The following is a 20,441-nucleotide window of genomic DNA, read 5'->3' as shown; positions in this document are numbered from 1 at the left end:
TAGACTAAATGGCTGGTCGTGTTTTTGTGAAAATATGCTGAAAAGTATTTGTAGTGCCTCCCCGGCGGAGGAATACGTGAAGGTTTCCAGTGCTATGACCTCAGACAGCTGGAATGCTGAACGGTGAAAATGCCAGAAATGGGACACGGACGAACTGCTGTTTGTTTACCTTTATCATCGACTCACGGCTCCAGCGATAGCTCTAATCACATACGTGTGTGATGGTGCAAAACATTACTTATTTGCAAAATGCCCCCAAACACGATACTCAAATCTTATGTCCACCTGTTGCCTGTAAACCAAAGGATTATCAGGTTTTAAATGACTGACTAGTTCAATCAAAGTGTGCAACAAGCAGAATATTTTTTTTATTGCAATTGAAAGACACTTTCTGGTAACAGACAAGTCTCGGTTGCTACATATCAGAGGAATACTTCAAGAAAAACACACACACACACACACACACACATCTATATATATATATATATATATATATATAGGCTATAGCTCTGCAATCTGAAAATGTCAGCTAAAGCTACAGCATTATGTTTGAAAAACGTGAAAAGAAAATCCAGTGCTTAATATTTCTGATAAAACTAATACTTTCAAAGATATGAAATATTACTAATACGATTCTGGAACAAAACTATTTTAAGGTGGAACATATTTATTAAAAGGTGGAACATATATATTAAAAGGGTATCAAAAACCTGAATGGAGAAAAACCTAGAACTCATCATCACTGACAAAGCTGGCTTTGTTTGTGTCCAGCTCTCCGTCAGGTTCCACCGTTTCAGAATGTGTATTGCTTGACATGTGCAAACTTGCCAAACTTTCTCCAAGATCATCCAGATCTTTGGACTGGCCATCTAAATGGATGCTTGGTTGGGTCAGATCACTGTTTTTTTGGGCATCATTTCTTGGTGTGTCTATCTGATGCAGGTCCTCTTCGTTATCGCCTGTACCTTCATTGGAAAGATCTGCATTGTGCAATGAACAAGCAACGTCCCTTCCTTCGTAGTCACTCTCATAGTCCTTTTCATTTATTTTGGGTGAAGCAGTAGTACTGTCATGAGAGCATGAAGGTGTAGAAACCATGAAAGGATCAGCATTATTAGATGAACTGCCATGTTTTATCAGCGACACATAAGGGAACAAGGAACAGTCCTCTATTGTCTTCGACTGTTTCCCATCACATCCCAGATGTGAAAATAATGTGTCAAGCACTTCATTTCCCCTTTTTTCAGTCTCTGTACCAGACGTGGCTATGTTGGTTGGTGCTTCAAAATCCTTACGCAGCAATTCCAGTAGGTGGCGCATTTTACTCTGAAAACAAGCAGAACATTTTCTGAGGCTTAAAAATGCAATGCTCAAAAATGCTCAATACATGTAGGATATTTAATGAAAAAATGCACTGACCTCATTTAGGTGATGCAGGTTCATATCAATGTGTCGTTTCATCACCCTCTCTAGGACCCTTTCAGAAAAGGAAGATGTGCTTTAGTATAAGTTAAATAACTCTTCAACAAGACACAAGTTGAAGACATGGTTAATTTATTAACCTAGAAATCAAGAAGAACGTGCACCCAGGAAACACATACTCAGATATCTGTGTATCCAGAGTCTAATCTAGGAAAGGCTTGAATATGTAGATATTTTAAGTAGATAACAGAATAAAACAAAAAAAAAAAAGACAAAAATACCTGTTGGAGATGTGCGCTCTGGACAAGATATCTTCTGTTACAGCAGAAATGAATTCGAGGTACTTTAATTCTTCTTCCCTGTGGAAAAACATCATTGATCCCATTCAAACCTGTACACATGTACACACTTATCAACTGATGCTGTGGAATACTTACTCTGCAGATACACGGCACATTGTGGGAGATTTCCCGGCAGCTGGCGAGAACCTATACAGTGAGTGCAAATTCCTGTCAAATTTGGCTCAAGTAAATAAAAAATAAAAAAATGTATGTGAAATTTGTACTGAATGACATTACCCTGTCGAGGACCCATATAAATAACATTCCCTGCTCGTGCTTCTTGAACTCTTTTGTACAGATGGTGATAAATATGAGTCATTGACTTCATCCTCAGACCAATCCCGATCTGTAGAATATCCCTTTTAATATAAGAAAGTCAAAGGGGCATTTAGTGCTATAAAGTACTTCAGTCACCTTTTGTTATTGAACTAAAAAAAAGGAGGAATCCCTAAACCTTTTTCTAATATGAGATACAAACAGGCAAAATAGTCAATATGAGAACATCACTATGAAATGTCAATTTTATAGAATTTAAATACATGTGCCATAAATAAAATCCTCAGAAATACCTGAGATGGCTCATTGAGTTCTTGTTTGTGTTCCTTGTTTCTTGTGCTGAAAAAAAGAATAGAATGAATGAATAACATTTTACAAATAAAATTTGCAAAAAGTAAATTAATTATACAATGCAAAAACTCAAAATCTTAACGAGAATATTTGTCTTATTTCTAGTTAATATGTCTCATTTTTAGTCAAAAAAATCTCATTACACTTAAAACAAGACTCATCACTGGCAAAAACAACAATTTTCACCCGTTTCAATTAGATTTTCACTTAAAATAAGTAGAAAAATCTGCCAGTGGAACAAGATTTTTTTGCTTGTAATGAGAAGATAAATCTTGTCCCACCGGCAGATTTTTCTACTTATTTCAAGTGAAAATTTACTTGAAACAGGGGAAAATTGTCAAATAACAAGTTATTTTTCTGGTAATGACTTTTGTTTTAAGTGTAATGAGATTTTTTGACTAAAAATGAGACATTTTAATTAGAAATAAGACAAATATTCCTGGTAAGATTTTGAGTTTTTGCAGTGTAGACATCTATGTCACTTTACTCAGATGAAAGTGTGTGATGTTTTCCAAGTACCTTGCATGATATGTTTCCTGTCTCATCAGTTTTGAGTCGCTATAATCCTGAGTGGGTTTCCTTTGCGGTGTTCTGTAATAGCGATATTTCGACAGGTATGAGCTCTGATCTGATTTTAGGATCTTGGGAGTGAATGGTTTGTCCTGAGTAAAGCGCTGTGAGTGTTTCTGAAGCAAATCTCCACTATACGTCTTCTGGACGGGGTCCTGGAAGGTCTTGAAGAGGCCTTCGTCTCTTAAAGCTGCCAGTGAACATGCTGACTGCTTTCTTTGCAAAGCAGCCTCTGGGTTACTGTACTTCATCTTTGATGCTGGGGGAGTGTCATGGGGAGTTAATTTAAAAGAAGGATAAACTACGTCCTTGGCGTTAAAGGAGGTGGTGAACCTTGGACTGGAGATGATGGAGCTTCTCCCACAGAGGTAGGGGCTGTCATCGTATTGGACAGATAATGTACTCTAAAAAGGAAAACATGCACTGAATTGAATTTGTAAGGATCCAGCAAACCCAAAAGTCATGCTTTAGTGCAATATGTTAGTATTTTGTGAAGCAATAATGAAACAAATCAGCAATTTCATACCTGGGCTGACAAGCAGGAGCTTCTACTGGTCCTCTGTGAGAAAGAGTTTGCTGACAGAGGACGGCCCCTTTTCCTCAGACGCTCCTGCCTTAACTGGTCCTTGTCTGTAAACGGGTACAAAAGAAATTCAAAGGACAAGATGGTTCTCTCAGCACTGAGACAAGAAAGGAGAGAAAAAAAAAAAATCATACTATATGCACTTAAACCCATGAATGGACTATTCTTTAAACTATTGTTAAAATCTTGTTTCATAATTAACTCAGTTGTCCTGTTTAAAAAACTAAAGAAAATACTTCCAGCACTTAACAGCAGGATGTAGGGATCAATAGAGGAAATGCTATAGCACACTCTTGATAGTCATAAATAAGTACAATGGCCATTATGGAGAAGGATGTTTTTACTTATTTAAAAGTGTGAATGCAGTCTGATGCCGTCTCACAGAAATAATCCAACTATATCAGCTGGATGGCAAAATATGTTGCTCTAAAACCGGCACAGATTATTTGGGGCCAGTCTACCTTCAGAAATTCAGACATTCAGACCAATGCACCTCAGTACCATCACTTTTGACCCATGTGCCGATTACGAGATAAATGTGCCTTCAGCTTTTTATTCCAAGAACTCCACCTGCAGCTGGATATTTAACTTCATGACCAACAGGCTGCTGGTGGTGAGAATCAGTCACATCTCCTTTACATCGGGCCTCAACACATGACCACCCCAGGGCTGTGGCATCAGCTTGACTGAATGTCTATCTGAAAACTCTGAATGGTTTTGGAACAAAATACATCAGTGCCCTCCTGACTCAGTATGAACCTCCCAAACCCCTCAGATCATTGGGATGGAGGTTTTTAATCAGTCTCCAGAGTCAGAACCAGACACGGAGAAGCTGTGTTCAACTTCTATGCTCCACATGTCTGGAAGAAAGTCCCAGAAAGTCTTCGATCATCTGAAACACAGTTGATTTAAATCCAGGTTGAAGACACACCTACATTATTTTCAGCTGCATTTGAATAAAGCTCCAAAACGGCACTGTTGCTTTTAAGCGTCAAAGTGTCAAAACTTGATAATATTTTTACATTACCATTTTCATTTGTGTATTGTTGTGTTTGGAGCGGAGTGACCTAGTGGTCGGGGCTTCGGGCTCATGATCCGAAGGTCGTGGTTTTGAACCCTGGCACTCACTTTGTGCATCCTTGGGAAAGATGCTTTACTCTCGGCTTTCCTCACTTCACCCAGGTGTATGAATGGGTACCAAGCTTTGCTAGGGAAGGAATCCAGCGATAGACTAGCGTCCTATCCTGTTTGTTTGCGCTACAGAAACCAGAGATAAACACCAGGGGCCTGTACTACGAAGCAAGTTCAACATATCCAGGATATCTTTTCCTTATCCAGATTCACTAAGCGGGACAATTGCAATCACGCTAAGCGGTCACACGACGGCGGTTATCAACTCGGTATATCAACCCAGGTTTCTCCAATCTGGATATGAGCGCGTGCACATAAAAGGGGCAGTGTTTTCAGCGCATGACCAATCGCAAGCATGGAGAAGTCCGCTGTCAGAGCCGCTTATTTCAGTAGCGAAGAGCAAACAATAATTTTACGGAAATATGATGAGTATAGGCATATAATACAGGCAAAAAGCAACACAGTTGCAGCTGCAAAATGCAGGAAAGACAGCTGGCAAAAGATCGCTGACTGTATAAATGCGTAAATTCATAGGGATATAAACATATATTTGAATATTCTGGGAATCTTAATCTTAAACTGTAAACCATGATCAGCAATATTAAAATAATAAAAGGCTTGCAATATTTCAGTTGATTTGTAATGAATCCAGAATGTATGACATTTTTTTTGTTTTTGTGTTTGCATTACAGAAAATCACAATATTCTAATTTTCTGAGACAGTCTGTATATATTGGTTCTATAACTATTGTTGTTGACCGATAACTTGTGCTGATGCTGTACCAAAGAATTGGGTTTTTTTATTTATTTTATTTAATTTTTTATTTTTTCAGGAGGGGGGTATTTAGTATTTTAAAGTGACTTCTCAAAATGTTCGAGGGACGAAATTGAAAATCCCTTTTTTCAATCCCCTTACAAATGCATCTTCTTTTTCATTTCTTCTTGATTTATTTAATTGGTATTAGTTTTGGATTGACTGTACATCGGATTTTGGGTGATGATTTGTTTTATTTATTCATTGATTGATTTATTTTTTATTTTCTCCTCCACCTCTTTTTTCTTTTTTTCCTTTTTTTTTTGGATCGTTCATACAGGTACTCATCAGGGAAAGCAAAGGGGTTTTGGTGGTCCCTGAATACGCGTTCTCTTCGGAGGGATCCTCTCACGATCCGCGCACCAAGCTCATGGATCTATTATATAACAAGCTCCACTGGATTCTCTTCGAAAGGGCATGTCATTTTCCAAGAGAGCTGATTGGTCAGTGGGCGGTGCTTTTATACCCGGCGATCTGTATCTCGAACATAACCTGCTCCGGAGCAGGTTAGCGGTTCAGCATAAGTTACCATGGCGATGTGCCCCGCTAAGAAGTGAACCACCGTCGTAGTCCTGAAAACCCAGGGTTAAACCTGAAGTTACCTCGCTAACCCCAAATCCCGCTTCGTAGTACAGGCCCCAGCTCTATGGGCCACAAGGACATATTTGTGTTTACATTTTAAATCGTCCTTTTTATTAATTTTTTTATTTTCTACTATGTGATGATGTTGTAATAAAACATGCCACAACGCACAAAGATGATTTTAATTTACCGTTTTGTAGAACATGTAAACATCAATCTTTCATCACCATCCTTGCCAATATTCAAAAAACATTTAAAGAACTTTCTTATTGTTTCATCTTTGTATTGTATATTATTTATTCTGAGTAACATTTTCTTTTGTGTTTTTTGTTTTTTTACTGCCCCTTGTGTAGCTTTTGTTTTGTTTTTTATTCATATATGGAAAGGATTCTATATAAGCCACCAGGCTTCTTCCTTTCCTTGCATGTTATTTGAATGTTTTTACATTTATTGTTCAATTTGTCTTATATTGCTAAATAAATAAATAAACTAAACTAAACATAAAGCCCTTGAATCACCTTGTTGTTGAATTGTGCTATACAAATAAATCTGCCATGCCCTCCTCTACTACCCGCTCACCCATGACAGTTGCACCAGGCACAGCTAAAACTCCATCTTTAAGTTTGCTGATGACACAGCTATCGCAGGTCCCATCACTACATATACGCACTGTGGTCAGGAAAGCTATATTTCCTGAGGGGATTGAGTAAGTTTGGCATGAACACCCGGATCTTCACCAACTTCTACATATGCATCATTGAGAGCCTGCTGACAGGCTGCATCACAGTGTGGTAAGGCAACTGCTCCAGTCACAGCTGGAAAACACGACAGGGAGTGGTACAGATGGCACAGAACATCATCTGTCTGAAGCAGTCTCCCGTCCAACTAGGATATTTACTGCAGCCAGTGTCTGCAGAAGGCACGCAGCATTATTATGGACCGCAGCCCTCCAGCACACAGACTTGTCTGCCTATTACCATGTGGTAGATGTTAAATGAGATTGACTGGACATATCGGAAGACTATAAAAAGAAAAGAATTACCACAAGGCTGTCAGGCTCCTTGTGTTTTTAGCTCCAGATTCTTTACATATACAGTCAAGAGGTAAGGCAGCAGAATCAGGAAAAAAATCTTTGCATCAAAGATGAAGAAAATTGGGATGGCTACTCAAGCAAAAGTAATAGCATCTTTTCATCTGCATGGTACTGGCTCACTACAGACCTAGGGATCATTTATTACACCATTCTTTGTGGTCTTATTGCCTGTAAAAAAAAAATCTTATACAATAAAATAAAAAAATGAGATACTGATAATATATCATTTCCATCCCTTACTTATGAACCATTGAGTACTCACATTTCACACTGTGTAGCAGGCTGTTGGGCACTGAGGTATCAACTTCAGCTGTTAAACAATAACAATAATTTAATGTTAAAAAAAGCACATGCTTTGAAGACTTTAACATCTCCAAAAGGACCATTATGTGAACCAATGACATAGCTTACCTTTAGCTGAGTAAACCTTTTTGTAATGAGACACCATGTGGTCTTTAATGATGGATTGTGTCAACTTGCTGGAAGTTCCAGGACAAAACGCTAAAACATAACAGAACAAGATAAAATATATACTTCACCATTCATCTTACAAATCACAAAACTTTCAGGCACACATTGACACTTACGGTTACTTTTTAAAGTCTGTCTTCTTCCCACTCCAGGGTTGGACCCAAGTCCAGAAGATAGACTCCCTAAAATTATCCAATTAAAAAGATGGCACTTGAAAAAACTCAGAGTTAAATATTAAACTTTTTACTCAGCATTTGGTGCACAAAATTACCCAAGTTTGTTATTGCACTTATTTGATTAAATATTGGCTTATTTTATTAAATCTTGGCTCATGGCTTACAGCTTAAAAAAACTTGAATATTTTATATAAAAAAATTTGAATATTCTGGGAATCTTAATCTTAAGCCATAATCAGCAATATTAAAATAATAAAAGGCTTGCAACATTTCACTTGATTTGTAATGAATCCAGAATGTATGACTTTTTTTTTTTTTTTTTTTAAATTGCATTACAGAAAATAAAGGACTTTATCACAATATTCTAATTTTCTGAGACAGTCCTGTACTAAGATGCATTCATTTTCAATGGCTTTTGTCCTTAATGGCTTTTTTCCCCCTTACATTACTTTTACTTTTATACTTTAAGTAGGTTTTGAAACCAGTACTTTTATACTTTTACTTGAGTAAAAAACTTGAGTTGATACTTCAACAGGAGTATTTTTAAACTCTAGTATCTATACTTCTACCTGAGTAATGAATGTGAATACTTTTGACACCTCTGCAAAAGAGTAAGTAAAAAGGCGTGAAATACAGAAAATAAACTTAACAGACCTATCGTTAGCTGTACCACAAAACCAAAAGTTTGTTTCTTTTGTTTTACATCTCATTTTTACCCGAAGTCTTACTTACAAACAACGTAAGTAATGATTGTGAGTAGCGGACTGTTACGTTTTGTGTCAAGGCTGATTTATGGTTCCGCGTTACACCGCGTTGAAACGACGCAGAGCCTACGGCTTCGCCGCATACACTACGGCGTAGGCTCTGCGTCGATTCAACGCGGTGTAACGCGGAACCATAAATCAGAGCTACACAGCTAGCCGCTACTACACACCTGCTCTCGAGTCCATTGTAATGTCACATTCAGCGTATCCCGGTTTCTTCAGAAATATTCCGGATTAGTGAAAGCACAGCTCGAAAGGATCCAAAAACGTCGACGTGATGGACTGCTAACATCGTAAAGCAGTGATATGAACAAGTAACCAAGGCGAAGCGAATGGCCCGTATTAGCTTAAACAGATGGAGGGCAAAGCTTCTCCGTCGCCATGCTGGTTGCTAGGCTGTGACGTCATCACGTAAATACGTAAGGGAGGCTGTCCCACGGACACGCCCCCTACAGCTGAAATCTGCTGCAGTGGAAAACATATGTACCCCTGTGCTTTTTACAATGAATTTGAAGAATCACTTGATCACATGTTTCTATTGTGTCCTGTCTCACAAATTTTTTGGTGTGAAATTATAAATTGGCTTTCTTTAAAAATGAATGACATTCCTAAATTAGAAATCGCTAATATTATTTTTTATATAGATACAATTGACAAATCAGTGTCCTTCTTGGTTAATGTCATTCTCTTACTGGCTAAATATCACATACATTGTTGTAAGTGGAGAAAAATGAAGCCCTCTTTCCAATTTTTTCTAAATGATTTCAAAAGTTTTTTTGTTTCTATAAAAAATATTAAGTCAAATAACTCTAAATTATTAACCGATATATCAAAGTATCTTTTATTTTAAGTCTCTTTCTGAAATGTCGATGCTATTTGCTTTAAAATGCCTTACTGTTTCTTTGTATTAACTTTACTTGTCTATCTTTTTTATGTGTCTTGTTCATGATACCTCCCAAATGTTCTATTTTCTTATATTATATTTCCTCTACTAGCAGTTTGTATAAAATGTGTTTTTCTTGTTTAAAAATTGTGTTCAATAAAAAAAAGAAAAAAAAAGGAAAGCATATGTGAAAAGCTAATGAGTGTAACTTGAATGATAATAAATGTAATAACAAAGTGATTAATGCTGCCTGGAAATCAATAGTATTTTATGATTATAACTAAGGATTTAAACCTCAAGAGAATGAGAAAAAAACTGTTACTATATTGATAAAAGCTGATTCTAAATATATTAGATGGCCCATTTCCCCAAAGATTAAGGAAACTCACTTTAACATATTGTATAAAGTGTACCCGGTTGCAGAATTCCTTAAAAAAAGAAGAAACTTTAGAACATGTGTTTTTCCTTTGTCCTGTGTCCAGAAACTTCTGGTTAGAATTAAGAAACTGGTTACTACTTAGAATAGAGGACATACCAGTCTTTGATATTTCTCATATTTCTTTCTATATAGATAACTTGAAGTCGAATGTATCTGACATAATAAATATAGTTATTCTCATGGGTAAATATCATATTCATTGTAGTAAGTGGAGGAATAGCAAACCCTCCTTTGATTGGTTTTTAAATTATTTTAAATTATTCTTCTTATCCCTAAGAAAAATAGACTCCAACAAAATGGCTAAAAAGATTTGTGACGACATATCTTGTTTTTTGCTTTTTTGATGCATCAGTCTCAGTCCTTGCTCCTGTTTTTGGCACTTTTGTTTGCCTGATTTTAAATACTGTGATACTTTTACAGTTTGCACTTTATAAAAACTCCTGTTTGTCTTTTATTTCAATATATAGTTAATTGTTTTTCTATATAGCTCTATATTTGACAGCATCTCATATGTCTACTAAGTATACTATCATCCTTACGAGAAGATGTTTAATTACTGTTCTATGTTGTTATATTGTGTTCAATAAAGAAGAAAAAAAACATATGTGAAAAGCTACAGGACAGTTATTTTATTCTTTATAATACAAAACATTTATTTGTGCTATTAAAAAAAAAAAAGTTCCTAGAACATCTTAAATCGTACGTCGTGAATTGCACTCCCCCCATAACTTGAATGTCGTCTAGCTGCAAGGTATTATAATGTTTTATCTACACTATTGGGATCTACTGTTACTGCGGCCTGGTTGTTTTCCTTGTTGTAAGTCGGTTTGGATAAAAGCGCCTGCTAAATGTAATGTAATATTTATAATGGAAGCGTTTTCATTGACATTCTTTTACCTTGTTCTCACATTACATTTCTATACATTATACATTGTTGCATGTATATTGAGTTACTAATATACAACCCCTCTATCTTACCATTCACTTTCTGTACCAGCTTCATCCTTTCATCCAATAAAAGACTGTATTTACAATGTTTTCAATTTTTAATTTATTTATTTGTGTGTGTGTGTGTGTGTGTGTGTGTGTGTGTGTGTGTGTGTGTGTGTGTGTGTGTGTGTGTGTGTGTGTGTGTGTGTGTGTGTGTGTGTGTGTGTGTGTGTGTGTGTGTGTGTGTGTGTGTGTGTACAATGTTTACACCATTCATTGTCTTACATATGTTCTTTAGCTGTGGTAATTTATGTGAAATATAGGACTTTTTCAATGTATATTTTTGATCTGTTGCTGGAGAAAGATGACAGCTTTGCTAATTAAACAATAATAAGAACAATATCACCATGCTCATCAGCTAAGTCGTTATAGTGTAACACCAAGAATGCACAATACCAGAGCTCTTCAACCATTAACTACATACATGTTACTCATAAGCAAAATAAACACCTTTCTTTCCTGTTCTGGAATTATATTGTAACTACAGCAAATTATACTGTTTTAAAAATGTATTATGTCTAAAACTATATCATGTATCTAAAGTAATATTTCATGGGTGACTAAAACAGTGATTATTTTTTTGAGTTATGTGCTACTCAGAGTCTTTAAATCTCTGGCAGATGCACCAAGGCCACACATAATCACAGTATTAAAAGTGCCCTGTTTTATGTTGCCCCACAAAAATTGACCATTGTCTGCCATTACAATAAAGCCCACAACCCTTGCTGGTCTCATTTACTGTAAAATGGCATTGTGACAACCAGATAAATGGGGTAGAACAGAATGGAGCACATATGAGTTCGGACTCAAGTGAGAACATGTTGCCCATGGGGACATTCTGTCAGCATCATATTTTTAATTCTTCCTTGTTCCTTGTATTGTTTAATAGACCTTTTGACCCCACACACCACTTACCAGGAAAACTGGTGAATTACTATTATGACATGCAAAATGTGAAAATGACAGTTTGGGAAAGTATAGTTTTCAAAATTCAGAGCTAATCTAGATCTGTTTTTTAATAGGAATGTACATTATTCAAATGTCAAACTTATATTCCTTTTATGTGTTACACATGACCTTTATTGCCATTGTAGTTTGGTTGATCATTGCTCCCAGAAGACACACTGGAAATTGACTAAATTACCATATTTGAAGGACAGGGTAAGCAAAGTTGAGACGTTATCTTACAAGAACACATTTCATTAACTGGAACATACCAGACAAGCAGAGCACTACACTTTTGAATCTTTATTTTATCTAAAAAGGATTTTTATTTTCTAAACGCAGTAATATTCGTCTTAGCTTGTTTCTTTTATATTCCTCCTTTGATTTTTTTAAGCCAGACCTTGGACATCTGTGCATGGTGAATAATGTGCCAGTCTCACTTTAGTTAGAGGTGGATTTCTTTGTCATAAACATTCAAAGAACAATTTTTCACTGCTTATTATAAAAGCATGCAACTGGAACAAATGGAGAGCCCCTCTATTGGAAGTAACTCCACATTGAAGGCCTGCCGCCAGGTTACTAATCGTTCCTACATTATTTTTGTAAAGCATTGATGAACGGGATTAGCTATCAGTAGTTCATCTATTAGTAATGTGTTAGTCATGTACGCTTTTTTTTTTTTATCATTAACAATTCTAATTCTGATTCTTTTTTTGTGATTATTCTCTGTATCTACAAATATGCACAGTAAAGTTAGCCTACTGGCAAAAAATGGGAATTTTTTCCTGGCCCGGTGAATCTCGATTTAATCTGTTACATTCAGATGATCTTTTCCATGAAGAATTTAGGCAGTTCTAAAGACAAAACAGGGTCCAACCCAATACTTGCAAGGTGTACCTAATGATGGCCGATAAATGTAAATTTACAAAATGAGGTTTGTAAAGGTGGCAGGACTGGGGCTGGAAGTCGTTACTTTCTGAAACCATATTTGTTTATGTGCTTCTTCACAATTAAATACTGTAAAACAATCACAATGCACAATACACAACCCAATTGTCTAAGGATAAGGAACCCTTTTAAGCTCAAATATATAGAGTCTGTCTCTAGCTGATTCAAATTGCTGAGCTTTCACGCCACAACCTGTCCATCAATCGTCAGTGTCATGGGGACAAAACAGGAAAGTAATAGCAGGTATGACATTGTTGAAAAGTGGTGATCAAAAGAGTGAAAGCCTCAGATCTGTGTTAAATTTCTTTGCATTTTTTTTTTTATGATTTTCCACAAATGAAGTGGGAGGGGTCTCAACAAGTAATTTAATGTCAATGGTAAACATTAGCTAACATTGAAAATCCTACTTAAATTCAATATTTGTATTAATCATTAAAGGGAAATTAATTAAAATGAAACATTTGTTGTATTTATTTTCACAAAAGGTTAATTTAACTGTCCATCATTCCAATTTGAAGTTGAACTAGAAAATTTCAGGAAATTTTGACATGGGCATGCCCTACTGCCCATTCGTCCCCTCTTGCTGCTTTGGTTTGGGGCTGTAGTGGTTGTGGTTAAGGTTGTAGTGGTTGTGTTCGGGGTGGTTCTATGTCAGTTTAAGGTGTTTATGGTTGTATTGCATTCATTCCTGGTTTAGGGTTGTAAATAAACCACACCGCCTGCTTCAGGGTCGTGGGGTTTAGGGTGATTAATAATGGTCAAGAAGTAGTTTAGGGTTGTTAATAAACCTTTAATAAACATTTGGGGATGGGGCCATTAGGCAGACATTTTGACTTAAAATTTACGTAAATTACAGCTTCATGAAATTTGAATATGTTGTAGTCCGCAGCGAGGCGAGTTTTGAAACATTTGAATCATGTCCCTACAATAACCTGTTGCCTAGCAACAAGCGTCCAAAGTCAAATGGACATTTTTTTTATTGAAAGTTTAATATCGCAAAAACTGTATACTGAGGTTGAACGGACCTTTAGTGAGTGTTTGAAAACTTGAACGATGTCTCTACAATAAAGTTCGGCCGAGCAATAAGCGCCACAATTTTCGCCATTTTTTTTTTTTTTGCTTTTTGGCATCTAGCGTTGCCACGGTAACACTTTTGACTGAGAAAAGTAATGCCGCATCGAGGCATTCGCACCGTTGCGGTTCGGCCGCATTTACGGACGAAAAAAGCATGCCACTACTTGCCATAATTAGTTTTTTTTCAATTTTGAATTTCCAGAGACAATGGTCAAAAAGGAGCGAAGCAAGGAGGAGGAGGAGGATTACTGAGTTCTACAAAAGGTGAACAACTTCAGACATTTGTTAAACCAGTCTCTCATTAACTAGTCTCTCATCATTGAAAAGTGTATTCATTTTGACGTCAACACACTTTTCACTAGCTAGACCAGATGGATTTATTAATATATCAGTATAATAAGTATAGGAACTACTGGTGAGAACTTACCTGACTACTGGAAGAGAGATCTGCTTAAATAGTTCATAAAGACCCTTTTTATTGTGATAAATGATCCTTTGTAATTTTTTTAAGAATTGGATTTTGGAATAATTTGCACCATATAATGAAACCTTTGTCTATTTTTACTGGATTTCCAAAAAACATAAATCAGCAATTTAATTTATTCTGTTTTCTTCTCATATGCAATTGTTTTGTCGCCAAATTGTTACTTACTGTACGATAAGTAACTAATACTGTAAGTGTTAATTGTTATTATTATGCATGTACACACCTACACACACTGTATGCACAGCAAGACAAACATATGTTCTTTGAATTATTTTTTTTTTTTCATTTTCATGGTATAGAAATGTATTTTTTTCATCAATTTGAAATAACATATTTTCTTAATAGCACCTACACCAGCTTTCTCTGAAATGCTTTTTAAGCCTGACATGGAGAAACAAAATGCATGTATTTAAATACATTCGAAGTAAATATAACAAATGGTCTTTTTTAAAGTAATAGAAGTTAGACTCAATTTCAGATTAACATTTTTTTTTCTCTCCGTATTTTAATTGCATTTGGTCACAACTTCTTCTGATTTGTTATAGTAAGCAATCATGTGGGTTGGTGGGGATGGGGCAGGTTGGTGGTCTTTATCTACCCAAGCCATAAATAATGCAGGGTTCTCCCTCCTGTGGATGATGTAATGGTGGGAGTCTGCCAGTGATTTGGTGCCGTCCTTGTGCCATGTGCTCAGCTGCCGGGTTTCAAACGATGGGAAGATAAATCCTGCTTTCTGGACAACTAAAGAGTGAGTAGCCGCAAGTCATCAGTTAAGATCGACACAATGGATAAAATGAGGGGTGATTCAGAACTCGCTTTATCTTAAAATAAAGGCAGGTGGTGGAGGCAAGGCTGAGCATCCTTCCCCGTTGTTCATGCTGCATGGTGTAAAGCCTTATTTATGGTTCCGCGTTACACCAACGCAGAGCCTACGCCGTAGGGTACCGCGTCGCCGCGTGCCCTACGGCGTAGGCTCTGCGTCGATTTAACGCGGAACCATAAATCAGCCTTAACGCGTGCGTAAAACCGCCCCCCCCTTTTTTTTTGTCTTTTTTTTTTTTTTTACTGGACACAATCCGGCGCTTTCTCTGGACCGGACCACTGCTGAGGGCTTGAGTGTGAGATGGGGTGTCGTTTGGACCACAGGGATGTGCCACGGCTCAGAGAAAGGCGTCTGAAGCAGACTATCACACTGCGATCACGCCAGACACACAGAAAGGAGGGGTTTTTTATTTTACTATGAGGCGGACAATGCGGCTTCGCGATGCTCCTCTGTAAGCCTACAATTACAATCCTTTTCCACAAAAGCGCACGGACGGAAGATGTAGAAAAAAATAATCCATCGCGTTTTTCTCGCCTTCTCTAATTTTACATTGGAGTTGAATGCATTTTTAACTACACTGTGACAGAAAAAAGATCAGAGATGAAATTTCCAATAGAAAACCCGGCGAAACAAGTTAACTGGAGCCCAGACCAAGGTTAGTAAATGTTCATTATTAGAAACTTTGGTGCTTGAAAAAGGCTACTTATTTCATTTCCACCCTAATCTTGGGATCACGTGTGATGCGCACTGGCATCTTGCATCATGCTCCGTTTCCAAGAGTTTTACACAGTTTTCCATTCATGACTTCCCTCTCTTGATCGCACTGAGAGATTCGTCCAGAGTTTGTAAATACATTAAGGAAAACTGCTGCTCTCCATCCTCCGTGTCCTCAGTTCAGGCTTAATTGAAGAGAAGCTTGCCATACAAACGTCATGCCCGCAGAATTAACACCAGCATCAGATGGAAAGTGTTCACAAAACAAAAGTAGTCTTATGATTGCCTGGCAACACTTTTCCTCGAAATACCTATAATAAACACGTACAGGAAACATAGTCCTACACGTATAGTATTAAAACATATCACATTTGTGTAAAACATAAGACAAATCCTGTAGCTTACACCTTTAGGTCATAGCCGTCATTTCCAAATAGAAGTCTGCATGTTAGGTTAAAATAAAAATAAAAAATCTAGTTATTCCTTCACTGTGTCCTCTCTGCTTTTTCTAAAGGCAGTTACCCTTTTCTTTCTTTGTTATTAGTCTCGATTTGAAACGTCTCTATTATGTTAAGAAATACAGGTATATTTCTAGGCATACTGCGTGGGTTTTATTTTGAAAGGTGGCCATTTACAGGAAGTCTTGTGTTTTCCTTGTATTTACTATAACTTGCCATTGTGTTTTGAGGTTCAGCTGGTGAGTTACTGCCTGAAACCATCTCAGTGCCACGGGCACTAACACTGTCAATAGCTGATTTAAAATGGTATTTTATTTTCTATATTTCTTTCTTTTAAATCACCCAGTTAACAATGCTTCCTTTTGAAGTTGTGAATGACCCAAGTGTCCCAGCACAACAGTGTAATATTGTAAATATACAATGCAATATGCAATATACAATGCAATGCAATATTTCAGCATCTTCATGCAGCTGTTGTTTCCATGACTGAAGCACTGCTCATAACTATGATGGACCAGACTCCTGCCAGTTTCTAGTCTGCTATGGCTTGACATACAGTGTAAAAGCAGGGATTGCAGGATGAAAGAGTGTCCGACATTATAAATCACCACTTTCCATCCAGTCTTTATTTAATTTGGAGAAAGAAAAAAAATCAATCTAATGGTGTTTGTATGAGGCAGATTTTACCATGATACTTCTTCAATTTCAATCCCTGACATGATGAGATGAAAAGCGATTAACATCTTCGTAAGACCATCCTGGACAAGGCTCGGTAATGCACCAAATGCATCCGAAGATATTGATCACAGTGTTTTAGCTGCTTCATCTGTCAGTCTTAAATTTCTAACCCATGTCACGCAGTAAGAAAATAACCAGTGATAACTAGCCACCTCCCGTAAAGACAGGAATTGTTATTTCAACCTGACCTTTTTGGCACCTTTCTAATCTTCAGAGATCCCCCTCAGTGTTATTGATCCACTCACTGAGGCGGGCATCCACTGAAAAGATTCATAGCTCCTGCATTAGAGAATGAGGTGCTTCGTAGACGTTCTTGATTTATTAGAGAGGTGTTTGTGGGCGTGCGTGTGTGTTACGGCATTCCAGTAAACGAAGCAGTGCCTCCCCGAAGCAAACTTCACGTCTCATTCCTTCGTTTGAGGGTGGGATCATTGTGGACACTCCGTACTCTTCAGGGCAAAGAGAAGTGTGGGCGGAGTGGGTGAAGACCAGAGCTCAGAAAAGCTTCAGATGCATTAAGGCAGTCTAAATTTGGCTTCTTCCTTAGTGTTGCTTACTTCATGTTCGATCTGCTGCAGCACTTACCCCTCACTTAGCCGATTTGGAAAATGTAATCCTACTTTCCTAAAGTAACTGCAACTCAATTTCTACACCTTCCTCGTGCCGTTTTTAAGCATGTCAGTTCTAGTCATTTCCCACATTGTTTATTCATATTTGCAGTTTTTCGAGATATTTCCCCCAGAAATGTTTCATTCGAAAGATTTTGTGAAGTGGCTGCGGGGATGTGGACTCAGTTTGACAGGAGCCATTTTAAATGGCAAGTTTCCAGGGTGAAAAGATATGGAGCTGAGAGCTGCAGCAGACGTAGCTGTAACCCGGGAAACACACTTCTCTTCTGGTAACTTTGCATTTTAGCTTTGCCGAATAAGAAAAAAGTCCTTTATTTGCCTAGTGTGGGCAGAATAATTATTTTCTTACAGCTTCACACAAGGATAACAGGTTTTCTGTAATGTGTTTATATCTGCTTACTAAGGTGTCCTTGTGTTATTATTAGATGGAAAGAGTATTTTCATTCAAATGTACCTCTAACGGTGCATATGAGTTTACTTTTGGTCTTTTTCTCAATCCGTTTTTTCCAGTGGCGGTCCAGACCAACTTGGTGCCTCCCAAAAAGGTCCAGCCTGGCACGACGAAGTCGACCCTGGTCCAGGCGAGTGTGGCCACCATGCAAAACCCCATGGGCTGCGAGCCAAAGACCAACGGCCACTGTCAGCTTCCACGGCTCTCCATCTCGTCCCGCTCTGCCAGCGTGGTGGCCAGTTTGGACACCTCCAGCGACGGCTCACTTGCGGCGCTCCACTCGGTCATGAAGTGGAAGACGGTGCTGGCCGTGTTCATCGTGGTCGTTCTCTACCTGGTTGGTGGCGCGCTGGCTTTCAAGGCTCTGGAGCAGCCATTTGAGAGGAAGCAGAAGAACAGCATCACCCTGGAGAAGGCCTCTTTCTTGGAAAGACACTCATGTGTCACCCCTGAGGAGTTGGATGAAATAATCAAGGTGAGTGCGAGGGACAGGAACTGAGGTTATGAAACTCGAGATAAAGAATTGTCAGGATTTTCTGCTATTTGGAAACATTGAGGGGGCTTTCTCATCTATGGACTTTAATCCATTAATTTGTACTCAAGTTTACTTTGTAGCTTGGAATTTTTCATATCATTAGATGGAAAGACAGTAATTGAGAGTTGATCAAAAAATTTGACTGATACCTCCAAAAAGAGCTGGGGCCTCATTTATAAAGCTTGCTTGCGCACAAAACAGGACTTGAAAGATGCGCAAGCCACCTACGCAAAGGTTGGGATCTAAAAAGAAAAAAGGAACCGAAAAATGTGCGTATCCCTACGCCAACCCTGACCCTCCCGTAGGAACAGTCTTAAGATATGGGGAACTGGCGACGCAGGGGTGGTGAAATGAAGCCAGATTCATGTCATACTCCTAATGTCATCGCATATCAGACTTATAGTATAATAGCGCTGATCGTGTCCCTCTGTATTTGAAGCTCAGTGTCAGTCAGGATCACTAGCGGAGCAGGCGGGGGGGCAGAGTGGGCGGCCGCCCCGGGCCCACTGCTCCGTGGGGGGGCCCACGCCGAAGATGAAAAAAAAAAAAAAGTGTTCTGAATAAAATAAGGAAAGTTGGACTATATAACAATTGCGTTCATAAGGATAAATTAAAGAAATAGTCTCTTCTCCCCTTGTGTGTCTGCCTGTCATGCACAGGTACGTGCGCGCATGTCTTCTGTTTACTTTTAAGCCTGAATTATGGTTCTGCATTACACCAACGCAGAACCTACCCCGTAGGCTACGGCGTATGGTGCGCGTCACCGCGTACCCTACGCCGTAGGCTCTGCGTTGGTGTAACACGGAACCATAAATGAGCCTTGAGCAGCACTGAGGGGAGAGGGGAGGGGAGGAGGGAGGAGGGAGGAGGGGGAGCGGGGCTCCCGTGCCGTCTTCGCATCGTCTTCGCAGAGTGTCTTGATGATTTGCAATTACAGGCTGAGCCTACCGTTAGTTTTTAAACTGTAAAAAGTGGGGGGGACAAAAACATGATTTTGAAAAGTGGGGGGGGGCATGTCCCCCCTGTCCCCAGTGGAAATGGCGCCGTGGAAATGGCGCCGTGGCACTCACGGCGTTTAGCGCAGCAAAGGCGTGCTGCCACTCACTCGCTTTATTTTATACTATTTATATACTTTTTCTACTTTTACTGTGACCACCAAATAATGTTGTTTTCCTGCTTCCACCTCATCCACAACATCTCGATCTCAGTCTCCGTGAAATTTAGTGGCACGGTAGCTCGACACGTCTCATTCATCCTGACGCGCAGCAGAAACAGGCAGCCGCTGCACATGCTCAGCAGGCTCATTCATATGCAAATACTACTTTGCATTGCCCATTTATGGTATGAAGTGGGCGTGTAGAGGGCGGGGTATGAGGCGAATTCCCCTGCGCAACCTTCCAGCTGGACTGTGATTTATAAAGCGAACATTGTGTGCAAGTGTGCGTGCACACGGTTTTATAAATCCGGATTTTTTTTTCTGCTTTTGGGTTTACGTGCACTTTTAGTATGAATCCTACACACTCTTTTATACATGAGGCCCCTGGTCTTGATTTAAATACCAAGGATAACTCTGCCGTGATTCAGAAAACAGAACTTTATTTTCTATGAGAGCCAAATTACTATTAGATATAGTTTAGATTTCTATACAATTAATGTTCACAAAAAATCCTGAACTATTTTCTTAAAACATTTCCTCTCCAGCTGTTCCCGTGTTTAATTTTCAAACTGAATGACAAATATGAGCACCATAAAG

At 38.4% G+C, this 20,441-nt stretch overlaps 2 protein-coding genes across 5 annotated transcripts in view; one reads left to right on the top strand and one right to left on the bottom strand.

Moving 5' to 3' along the window:
- Nucleotides 1-419: 419 nt before the first annotated feature.
- spata7 (spermatogenesis associated 7) lies at nt 420-8,956 on the bottom strand. Of its 2 annotated transcripts, none has more exons than XM_061743498.1 (12): nt 8,745-8,956; nt 7,751-7,816; nt 7,575-7,664; nt 7,426-7,473; nt 3,487-3,590; nt 2,910-3,364; nt 2,333-2,378; nt 2,001-2,122; nt 1,860-1,910; nt 1,704-1,781; nt 1,420-1,477; nt 420-1,326 (listed from the first exon to the last, which is right to left on the bottom strand). In XM_061743498.1, exons 1-12 carry the CDS (start codon nt 8,758-8,760, stop codon nt 727-729), a joined length of 1,734 nt encoding a protein of 577 aa, XP_061599482.1. In that variant the 5' UTR covers nt 8,761-8,956; the 3' UTR covers nt 420-726. The 2 variants fall into 2 exon arrangements, with proteins under 2 accessions (XP_061599482.1, XP_061599483.1); XM_061743499.1 differs by having other exon boundaries at nt 7,757-7,816.
- A 6,036-nt stretch (nt 8,957-14,992) lies between these two features.
- The window catches only part of kcnk10b (potassium channel, subfamily K, member 10b), a 33,945-nt gene continuing 28,496 nt past the window's right edge, over nt 14,993-20,441 (top strand). For 2 of the 3 annotated variants that reach the window (XM_061743384.1, XM_061743382.1), the window contains exons 1-2: nt 15,436-15,818; nt 18,213-18,628. In XM_061743384.1, coding sequence (XP_061599368.1) covers nt 15,764-15,818; nt 18,213-18,628 — 471 coding nt within the window. In that variant the 5' untranslated portion in view covers nt 15,436-15,763. Of the gene's footprint in view, nt 15,089-15,435; nt 15,819-18,212; nt 18,629-20,441 lie in introns of those variants that run through there. The other variant, XM_061743385.1, reaches the window with a different exon arrangement.

Source organism: Cololabis saira, chromosome 16 (genome assembly GCF_033807715.1).
Source record: "Cololabis saira isolate AMF1-May2022 chromosome 16, fColSai1.1, whole genome shotgun sequence".
NCBI lineage: Eukaryota > Metazoa > Chordata > Actinopteri > Beloniformes > Belonidae > Cololabis > Cololabis saira.
The sequence above is the reverse complement of the archived record's forward strand: the minus strand, read 5'-3'. Positions and strand labels throughout refer to the sequence as shown.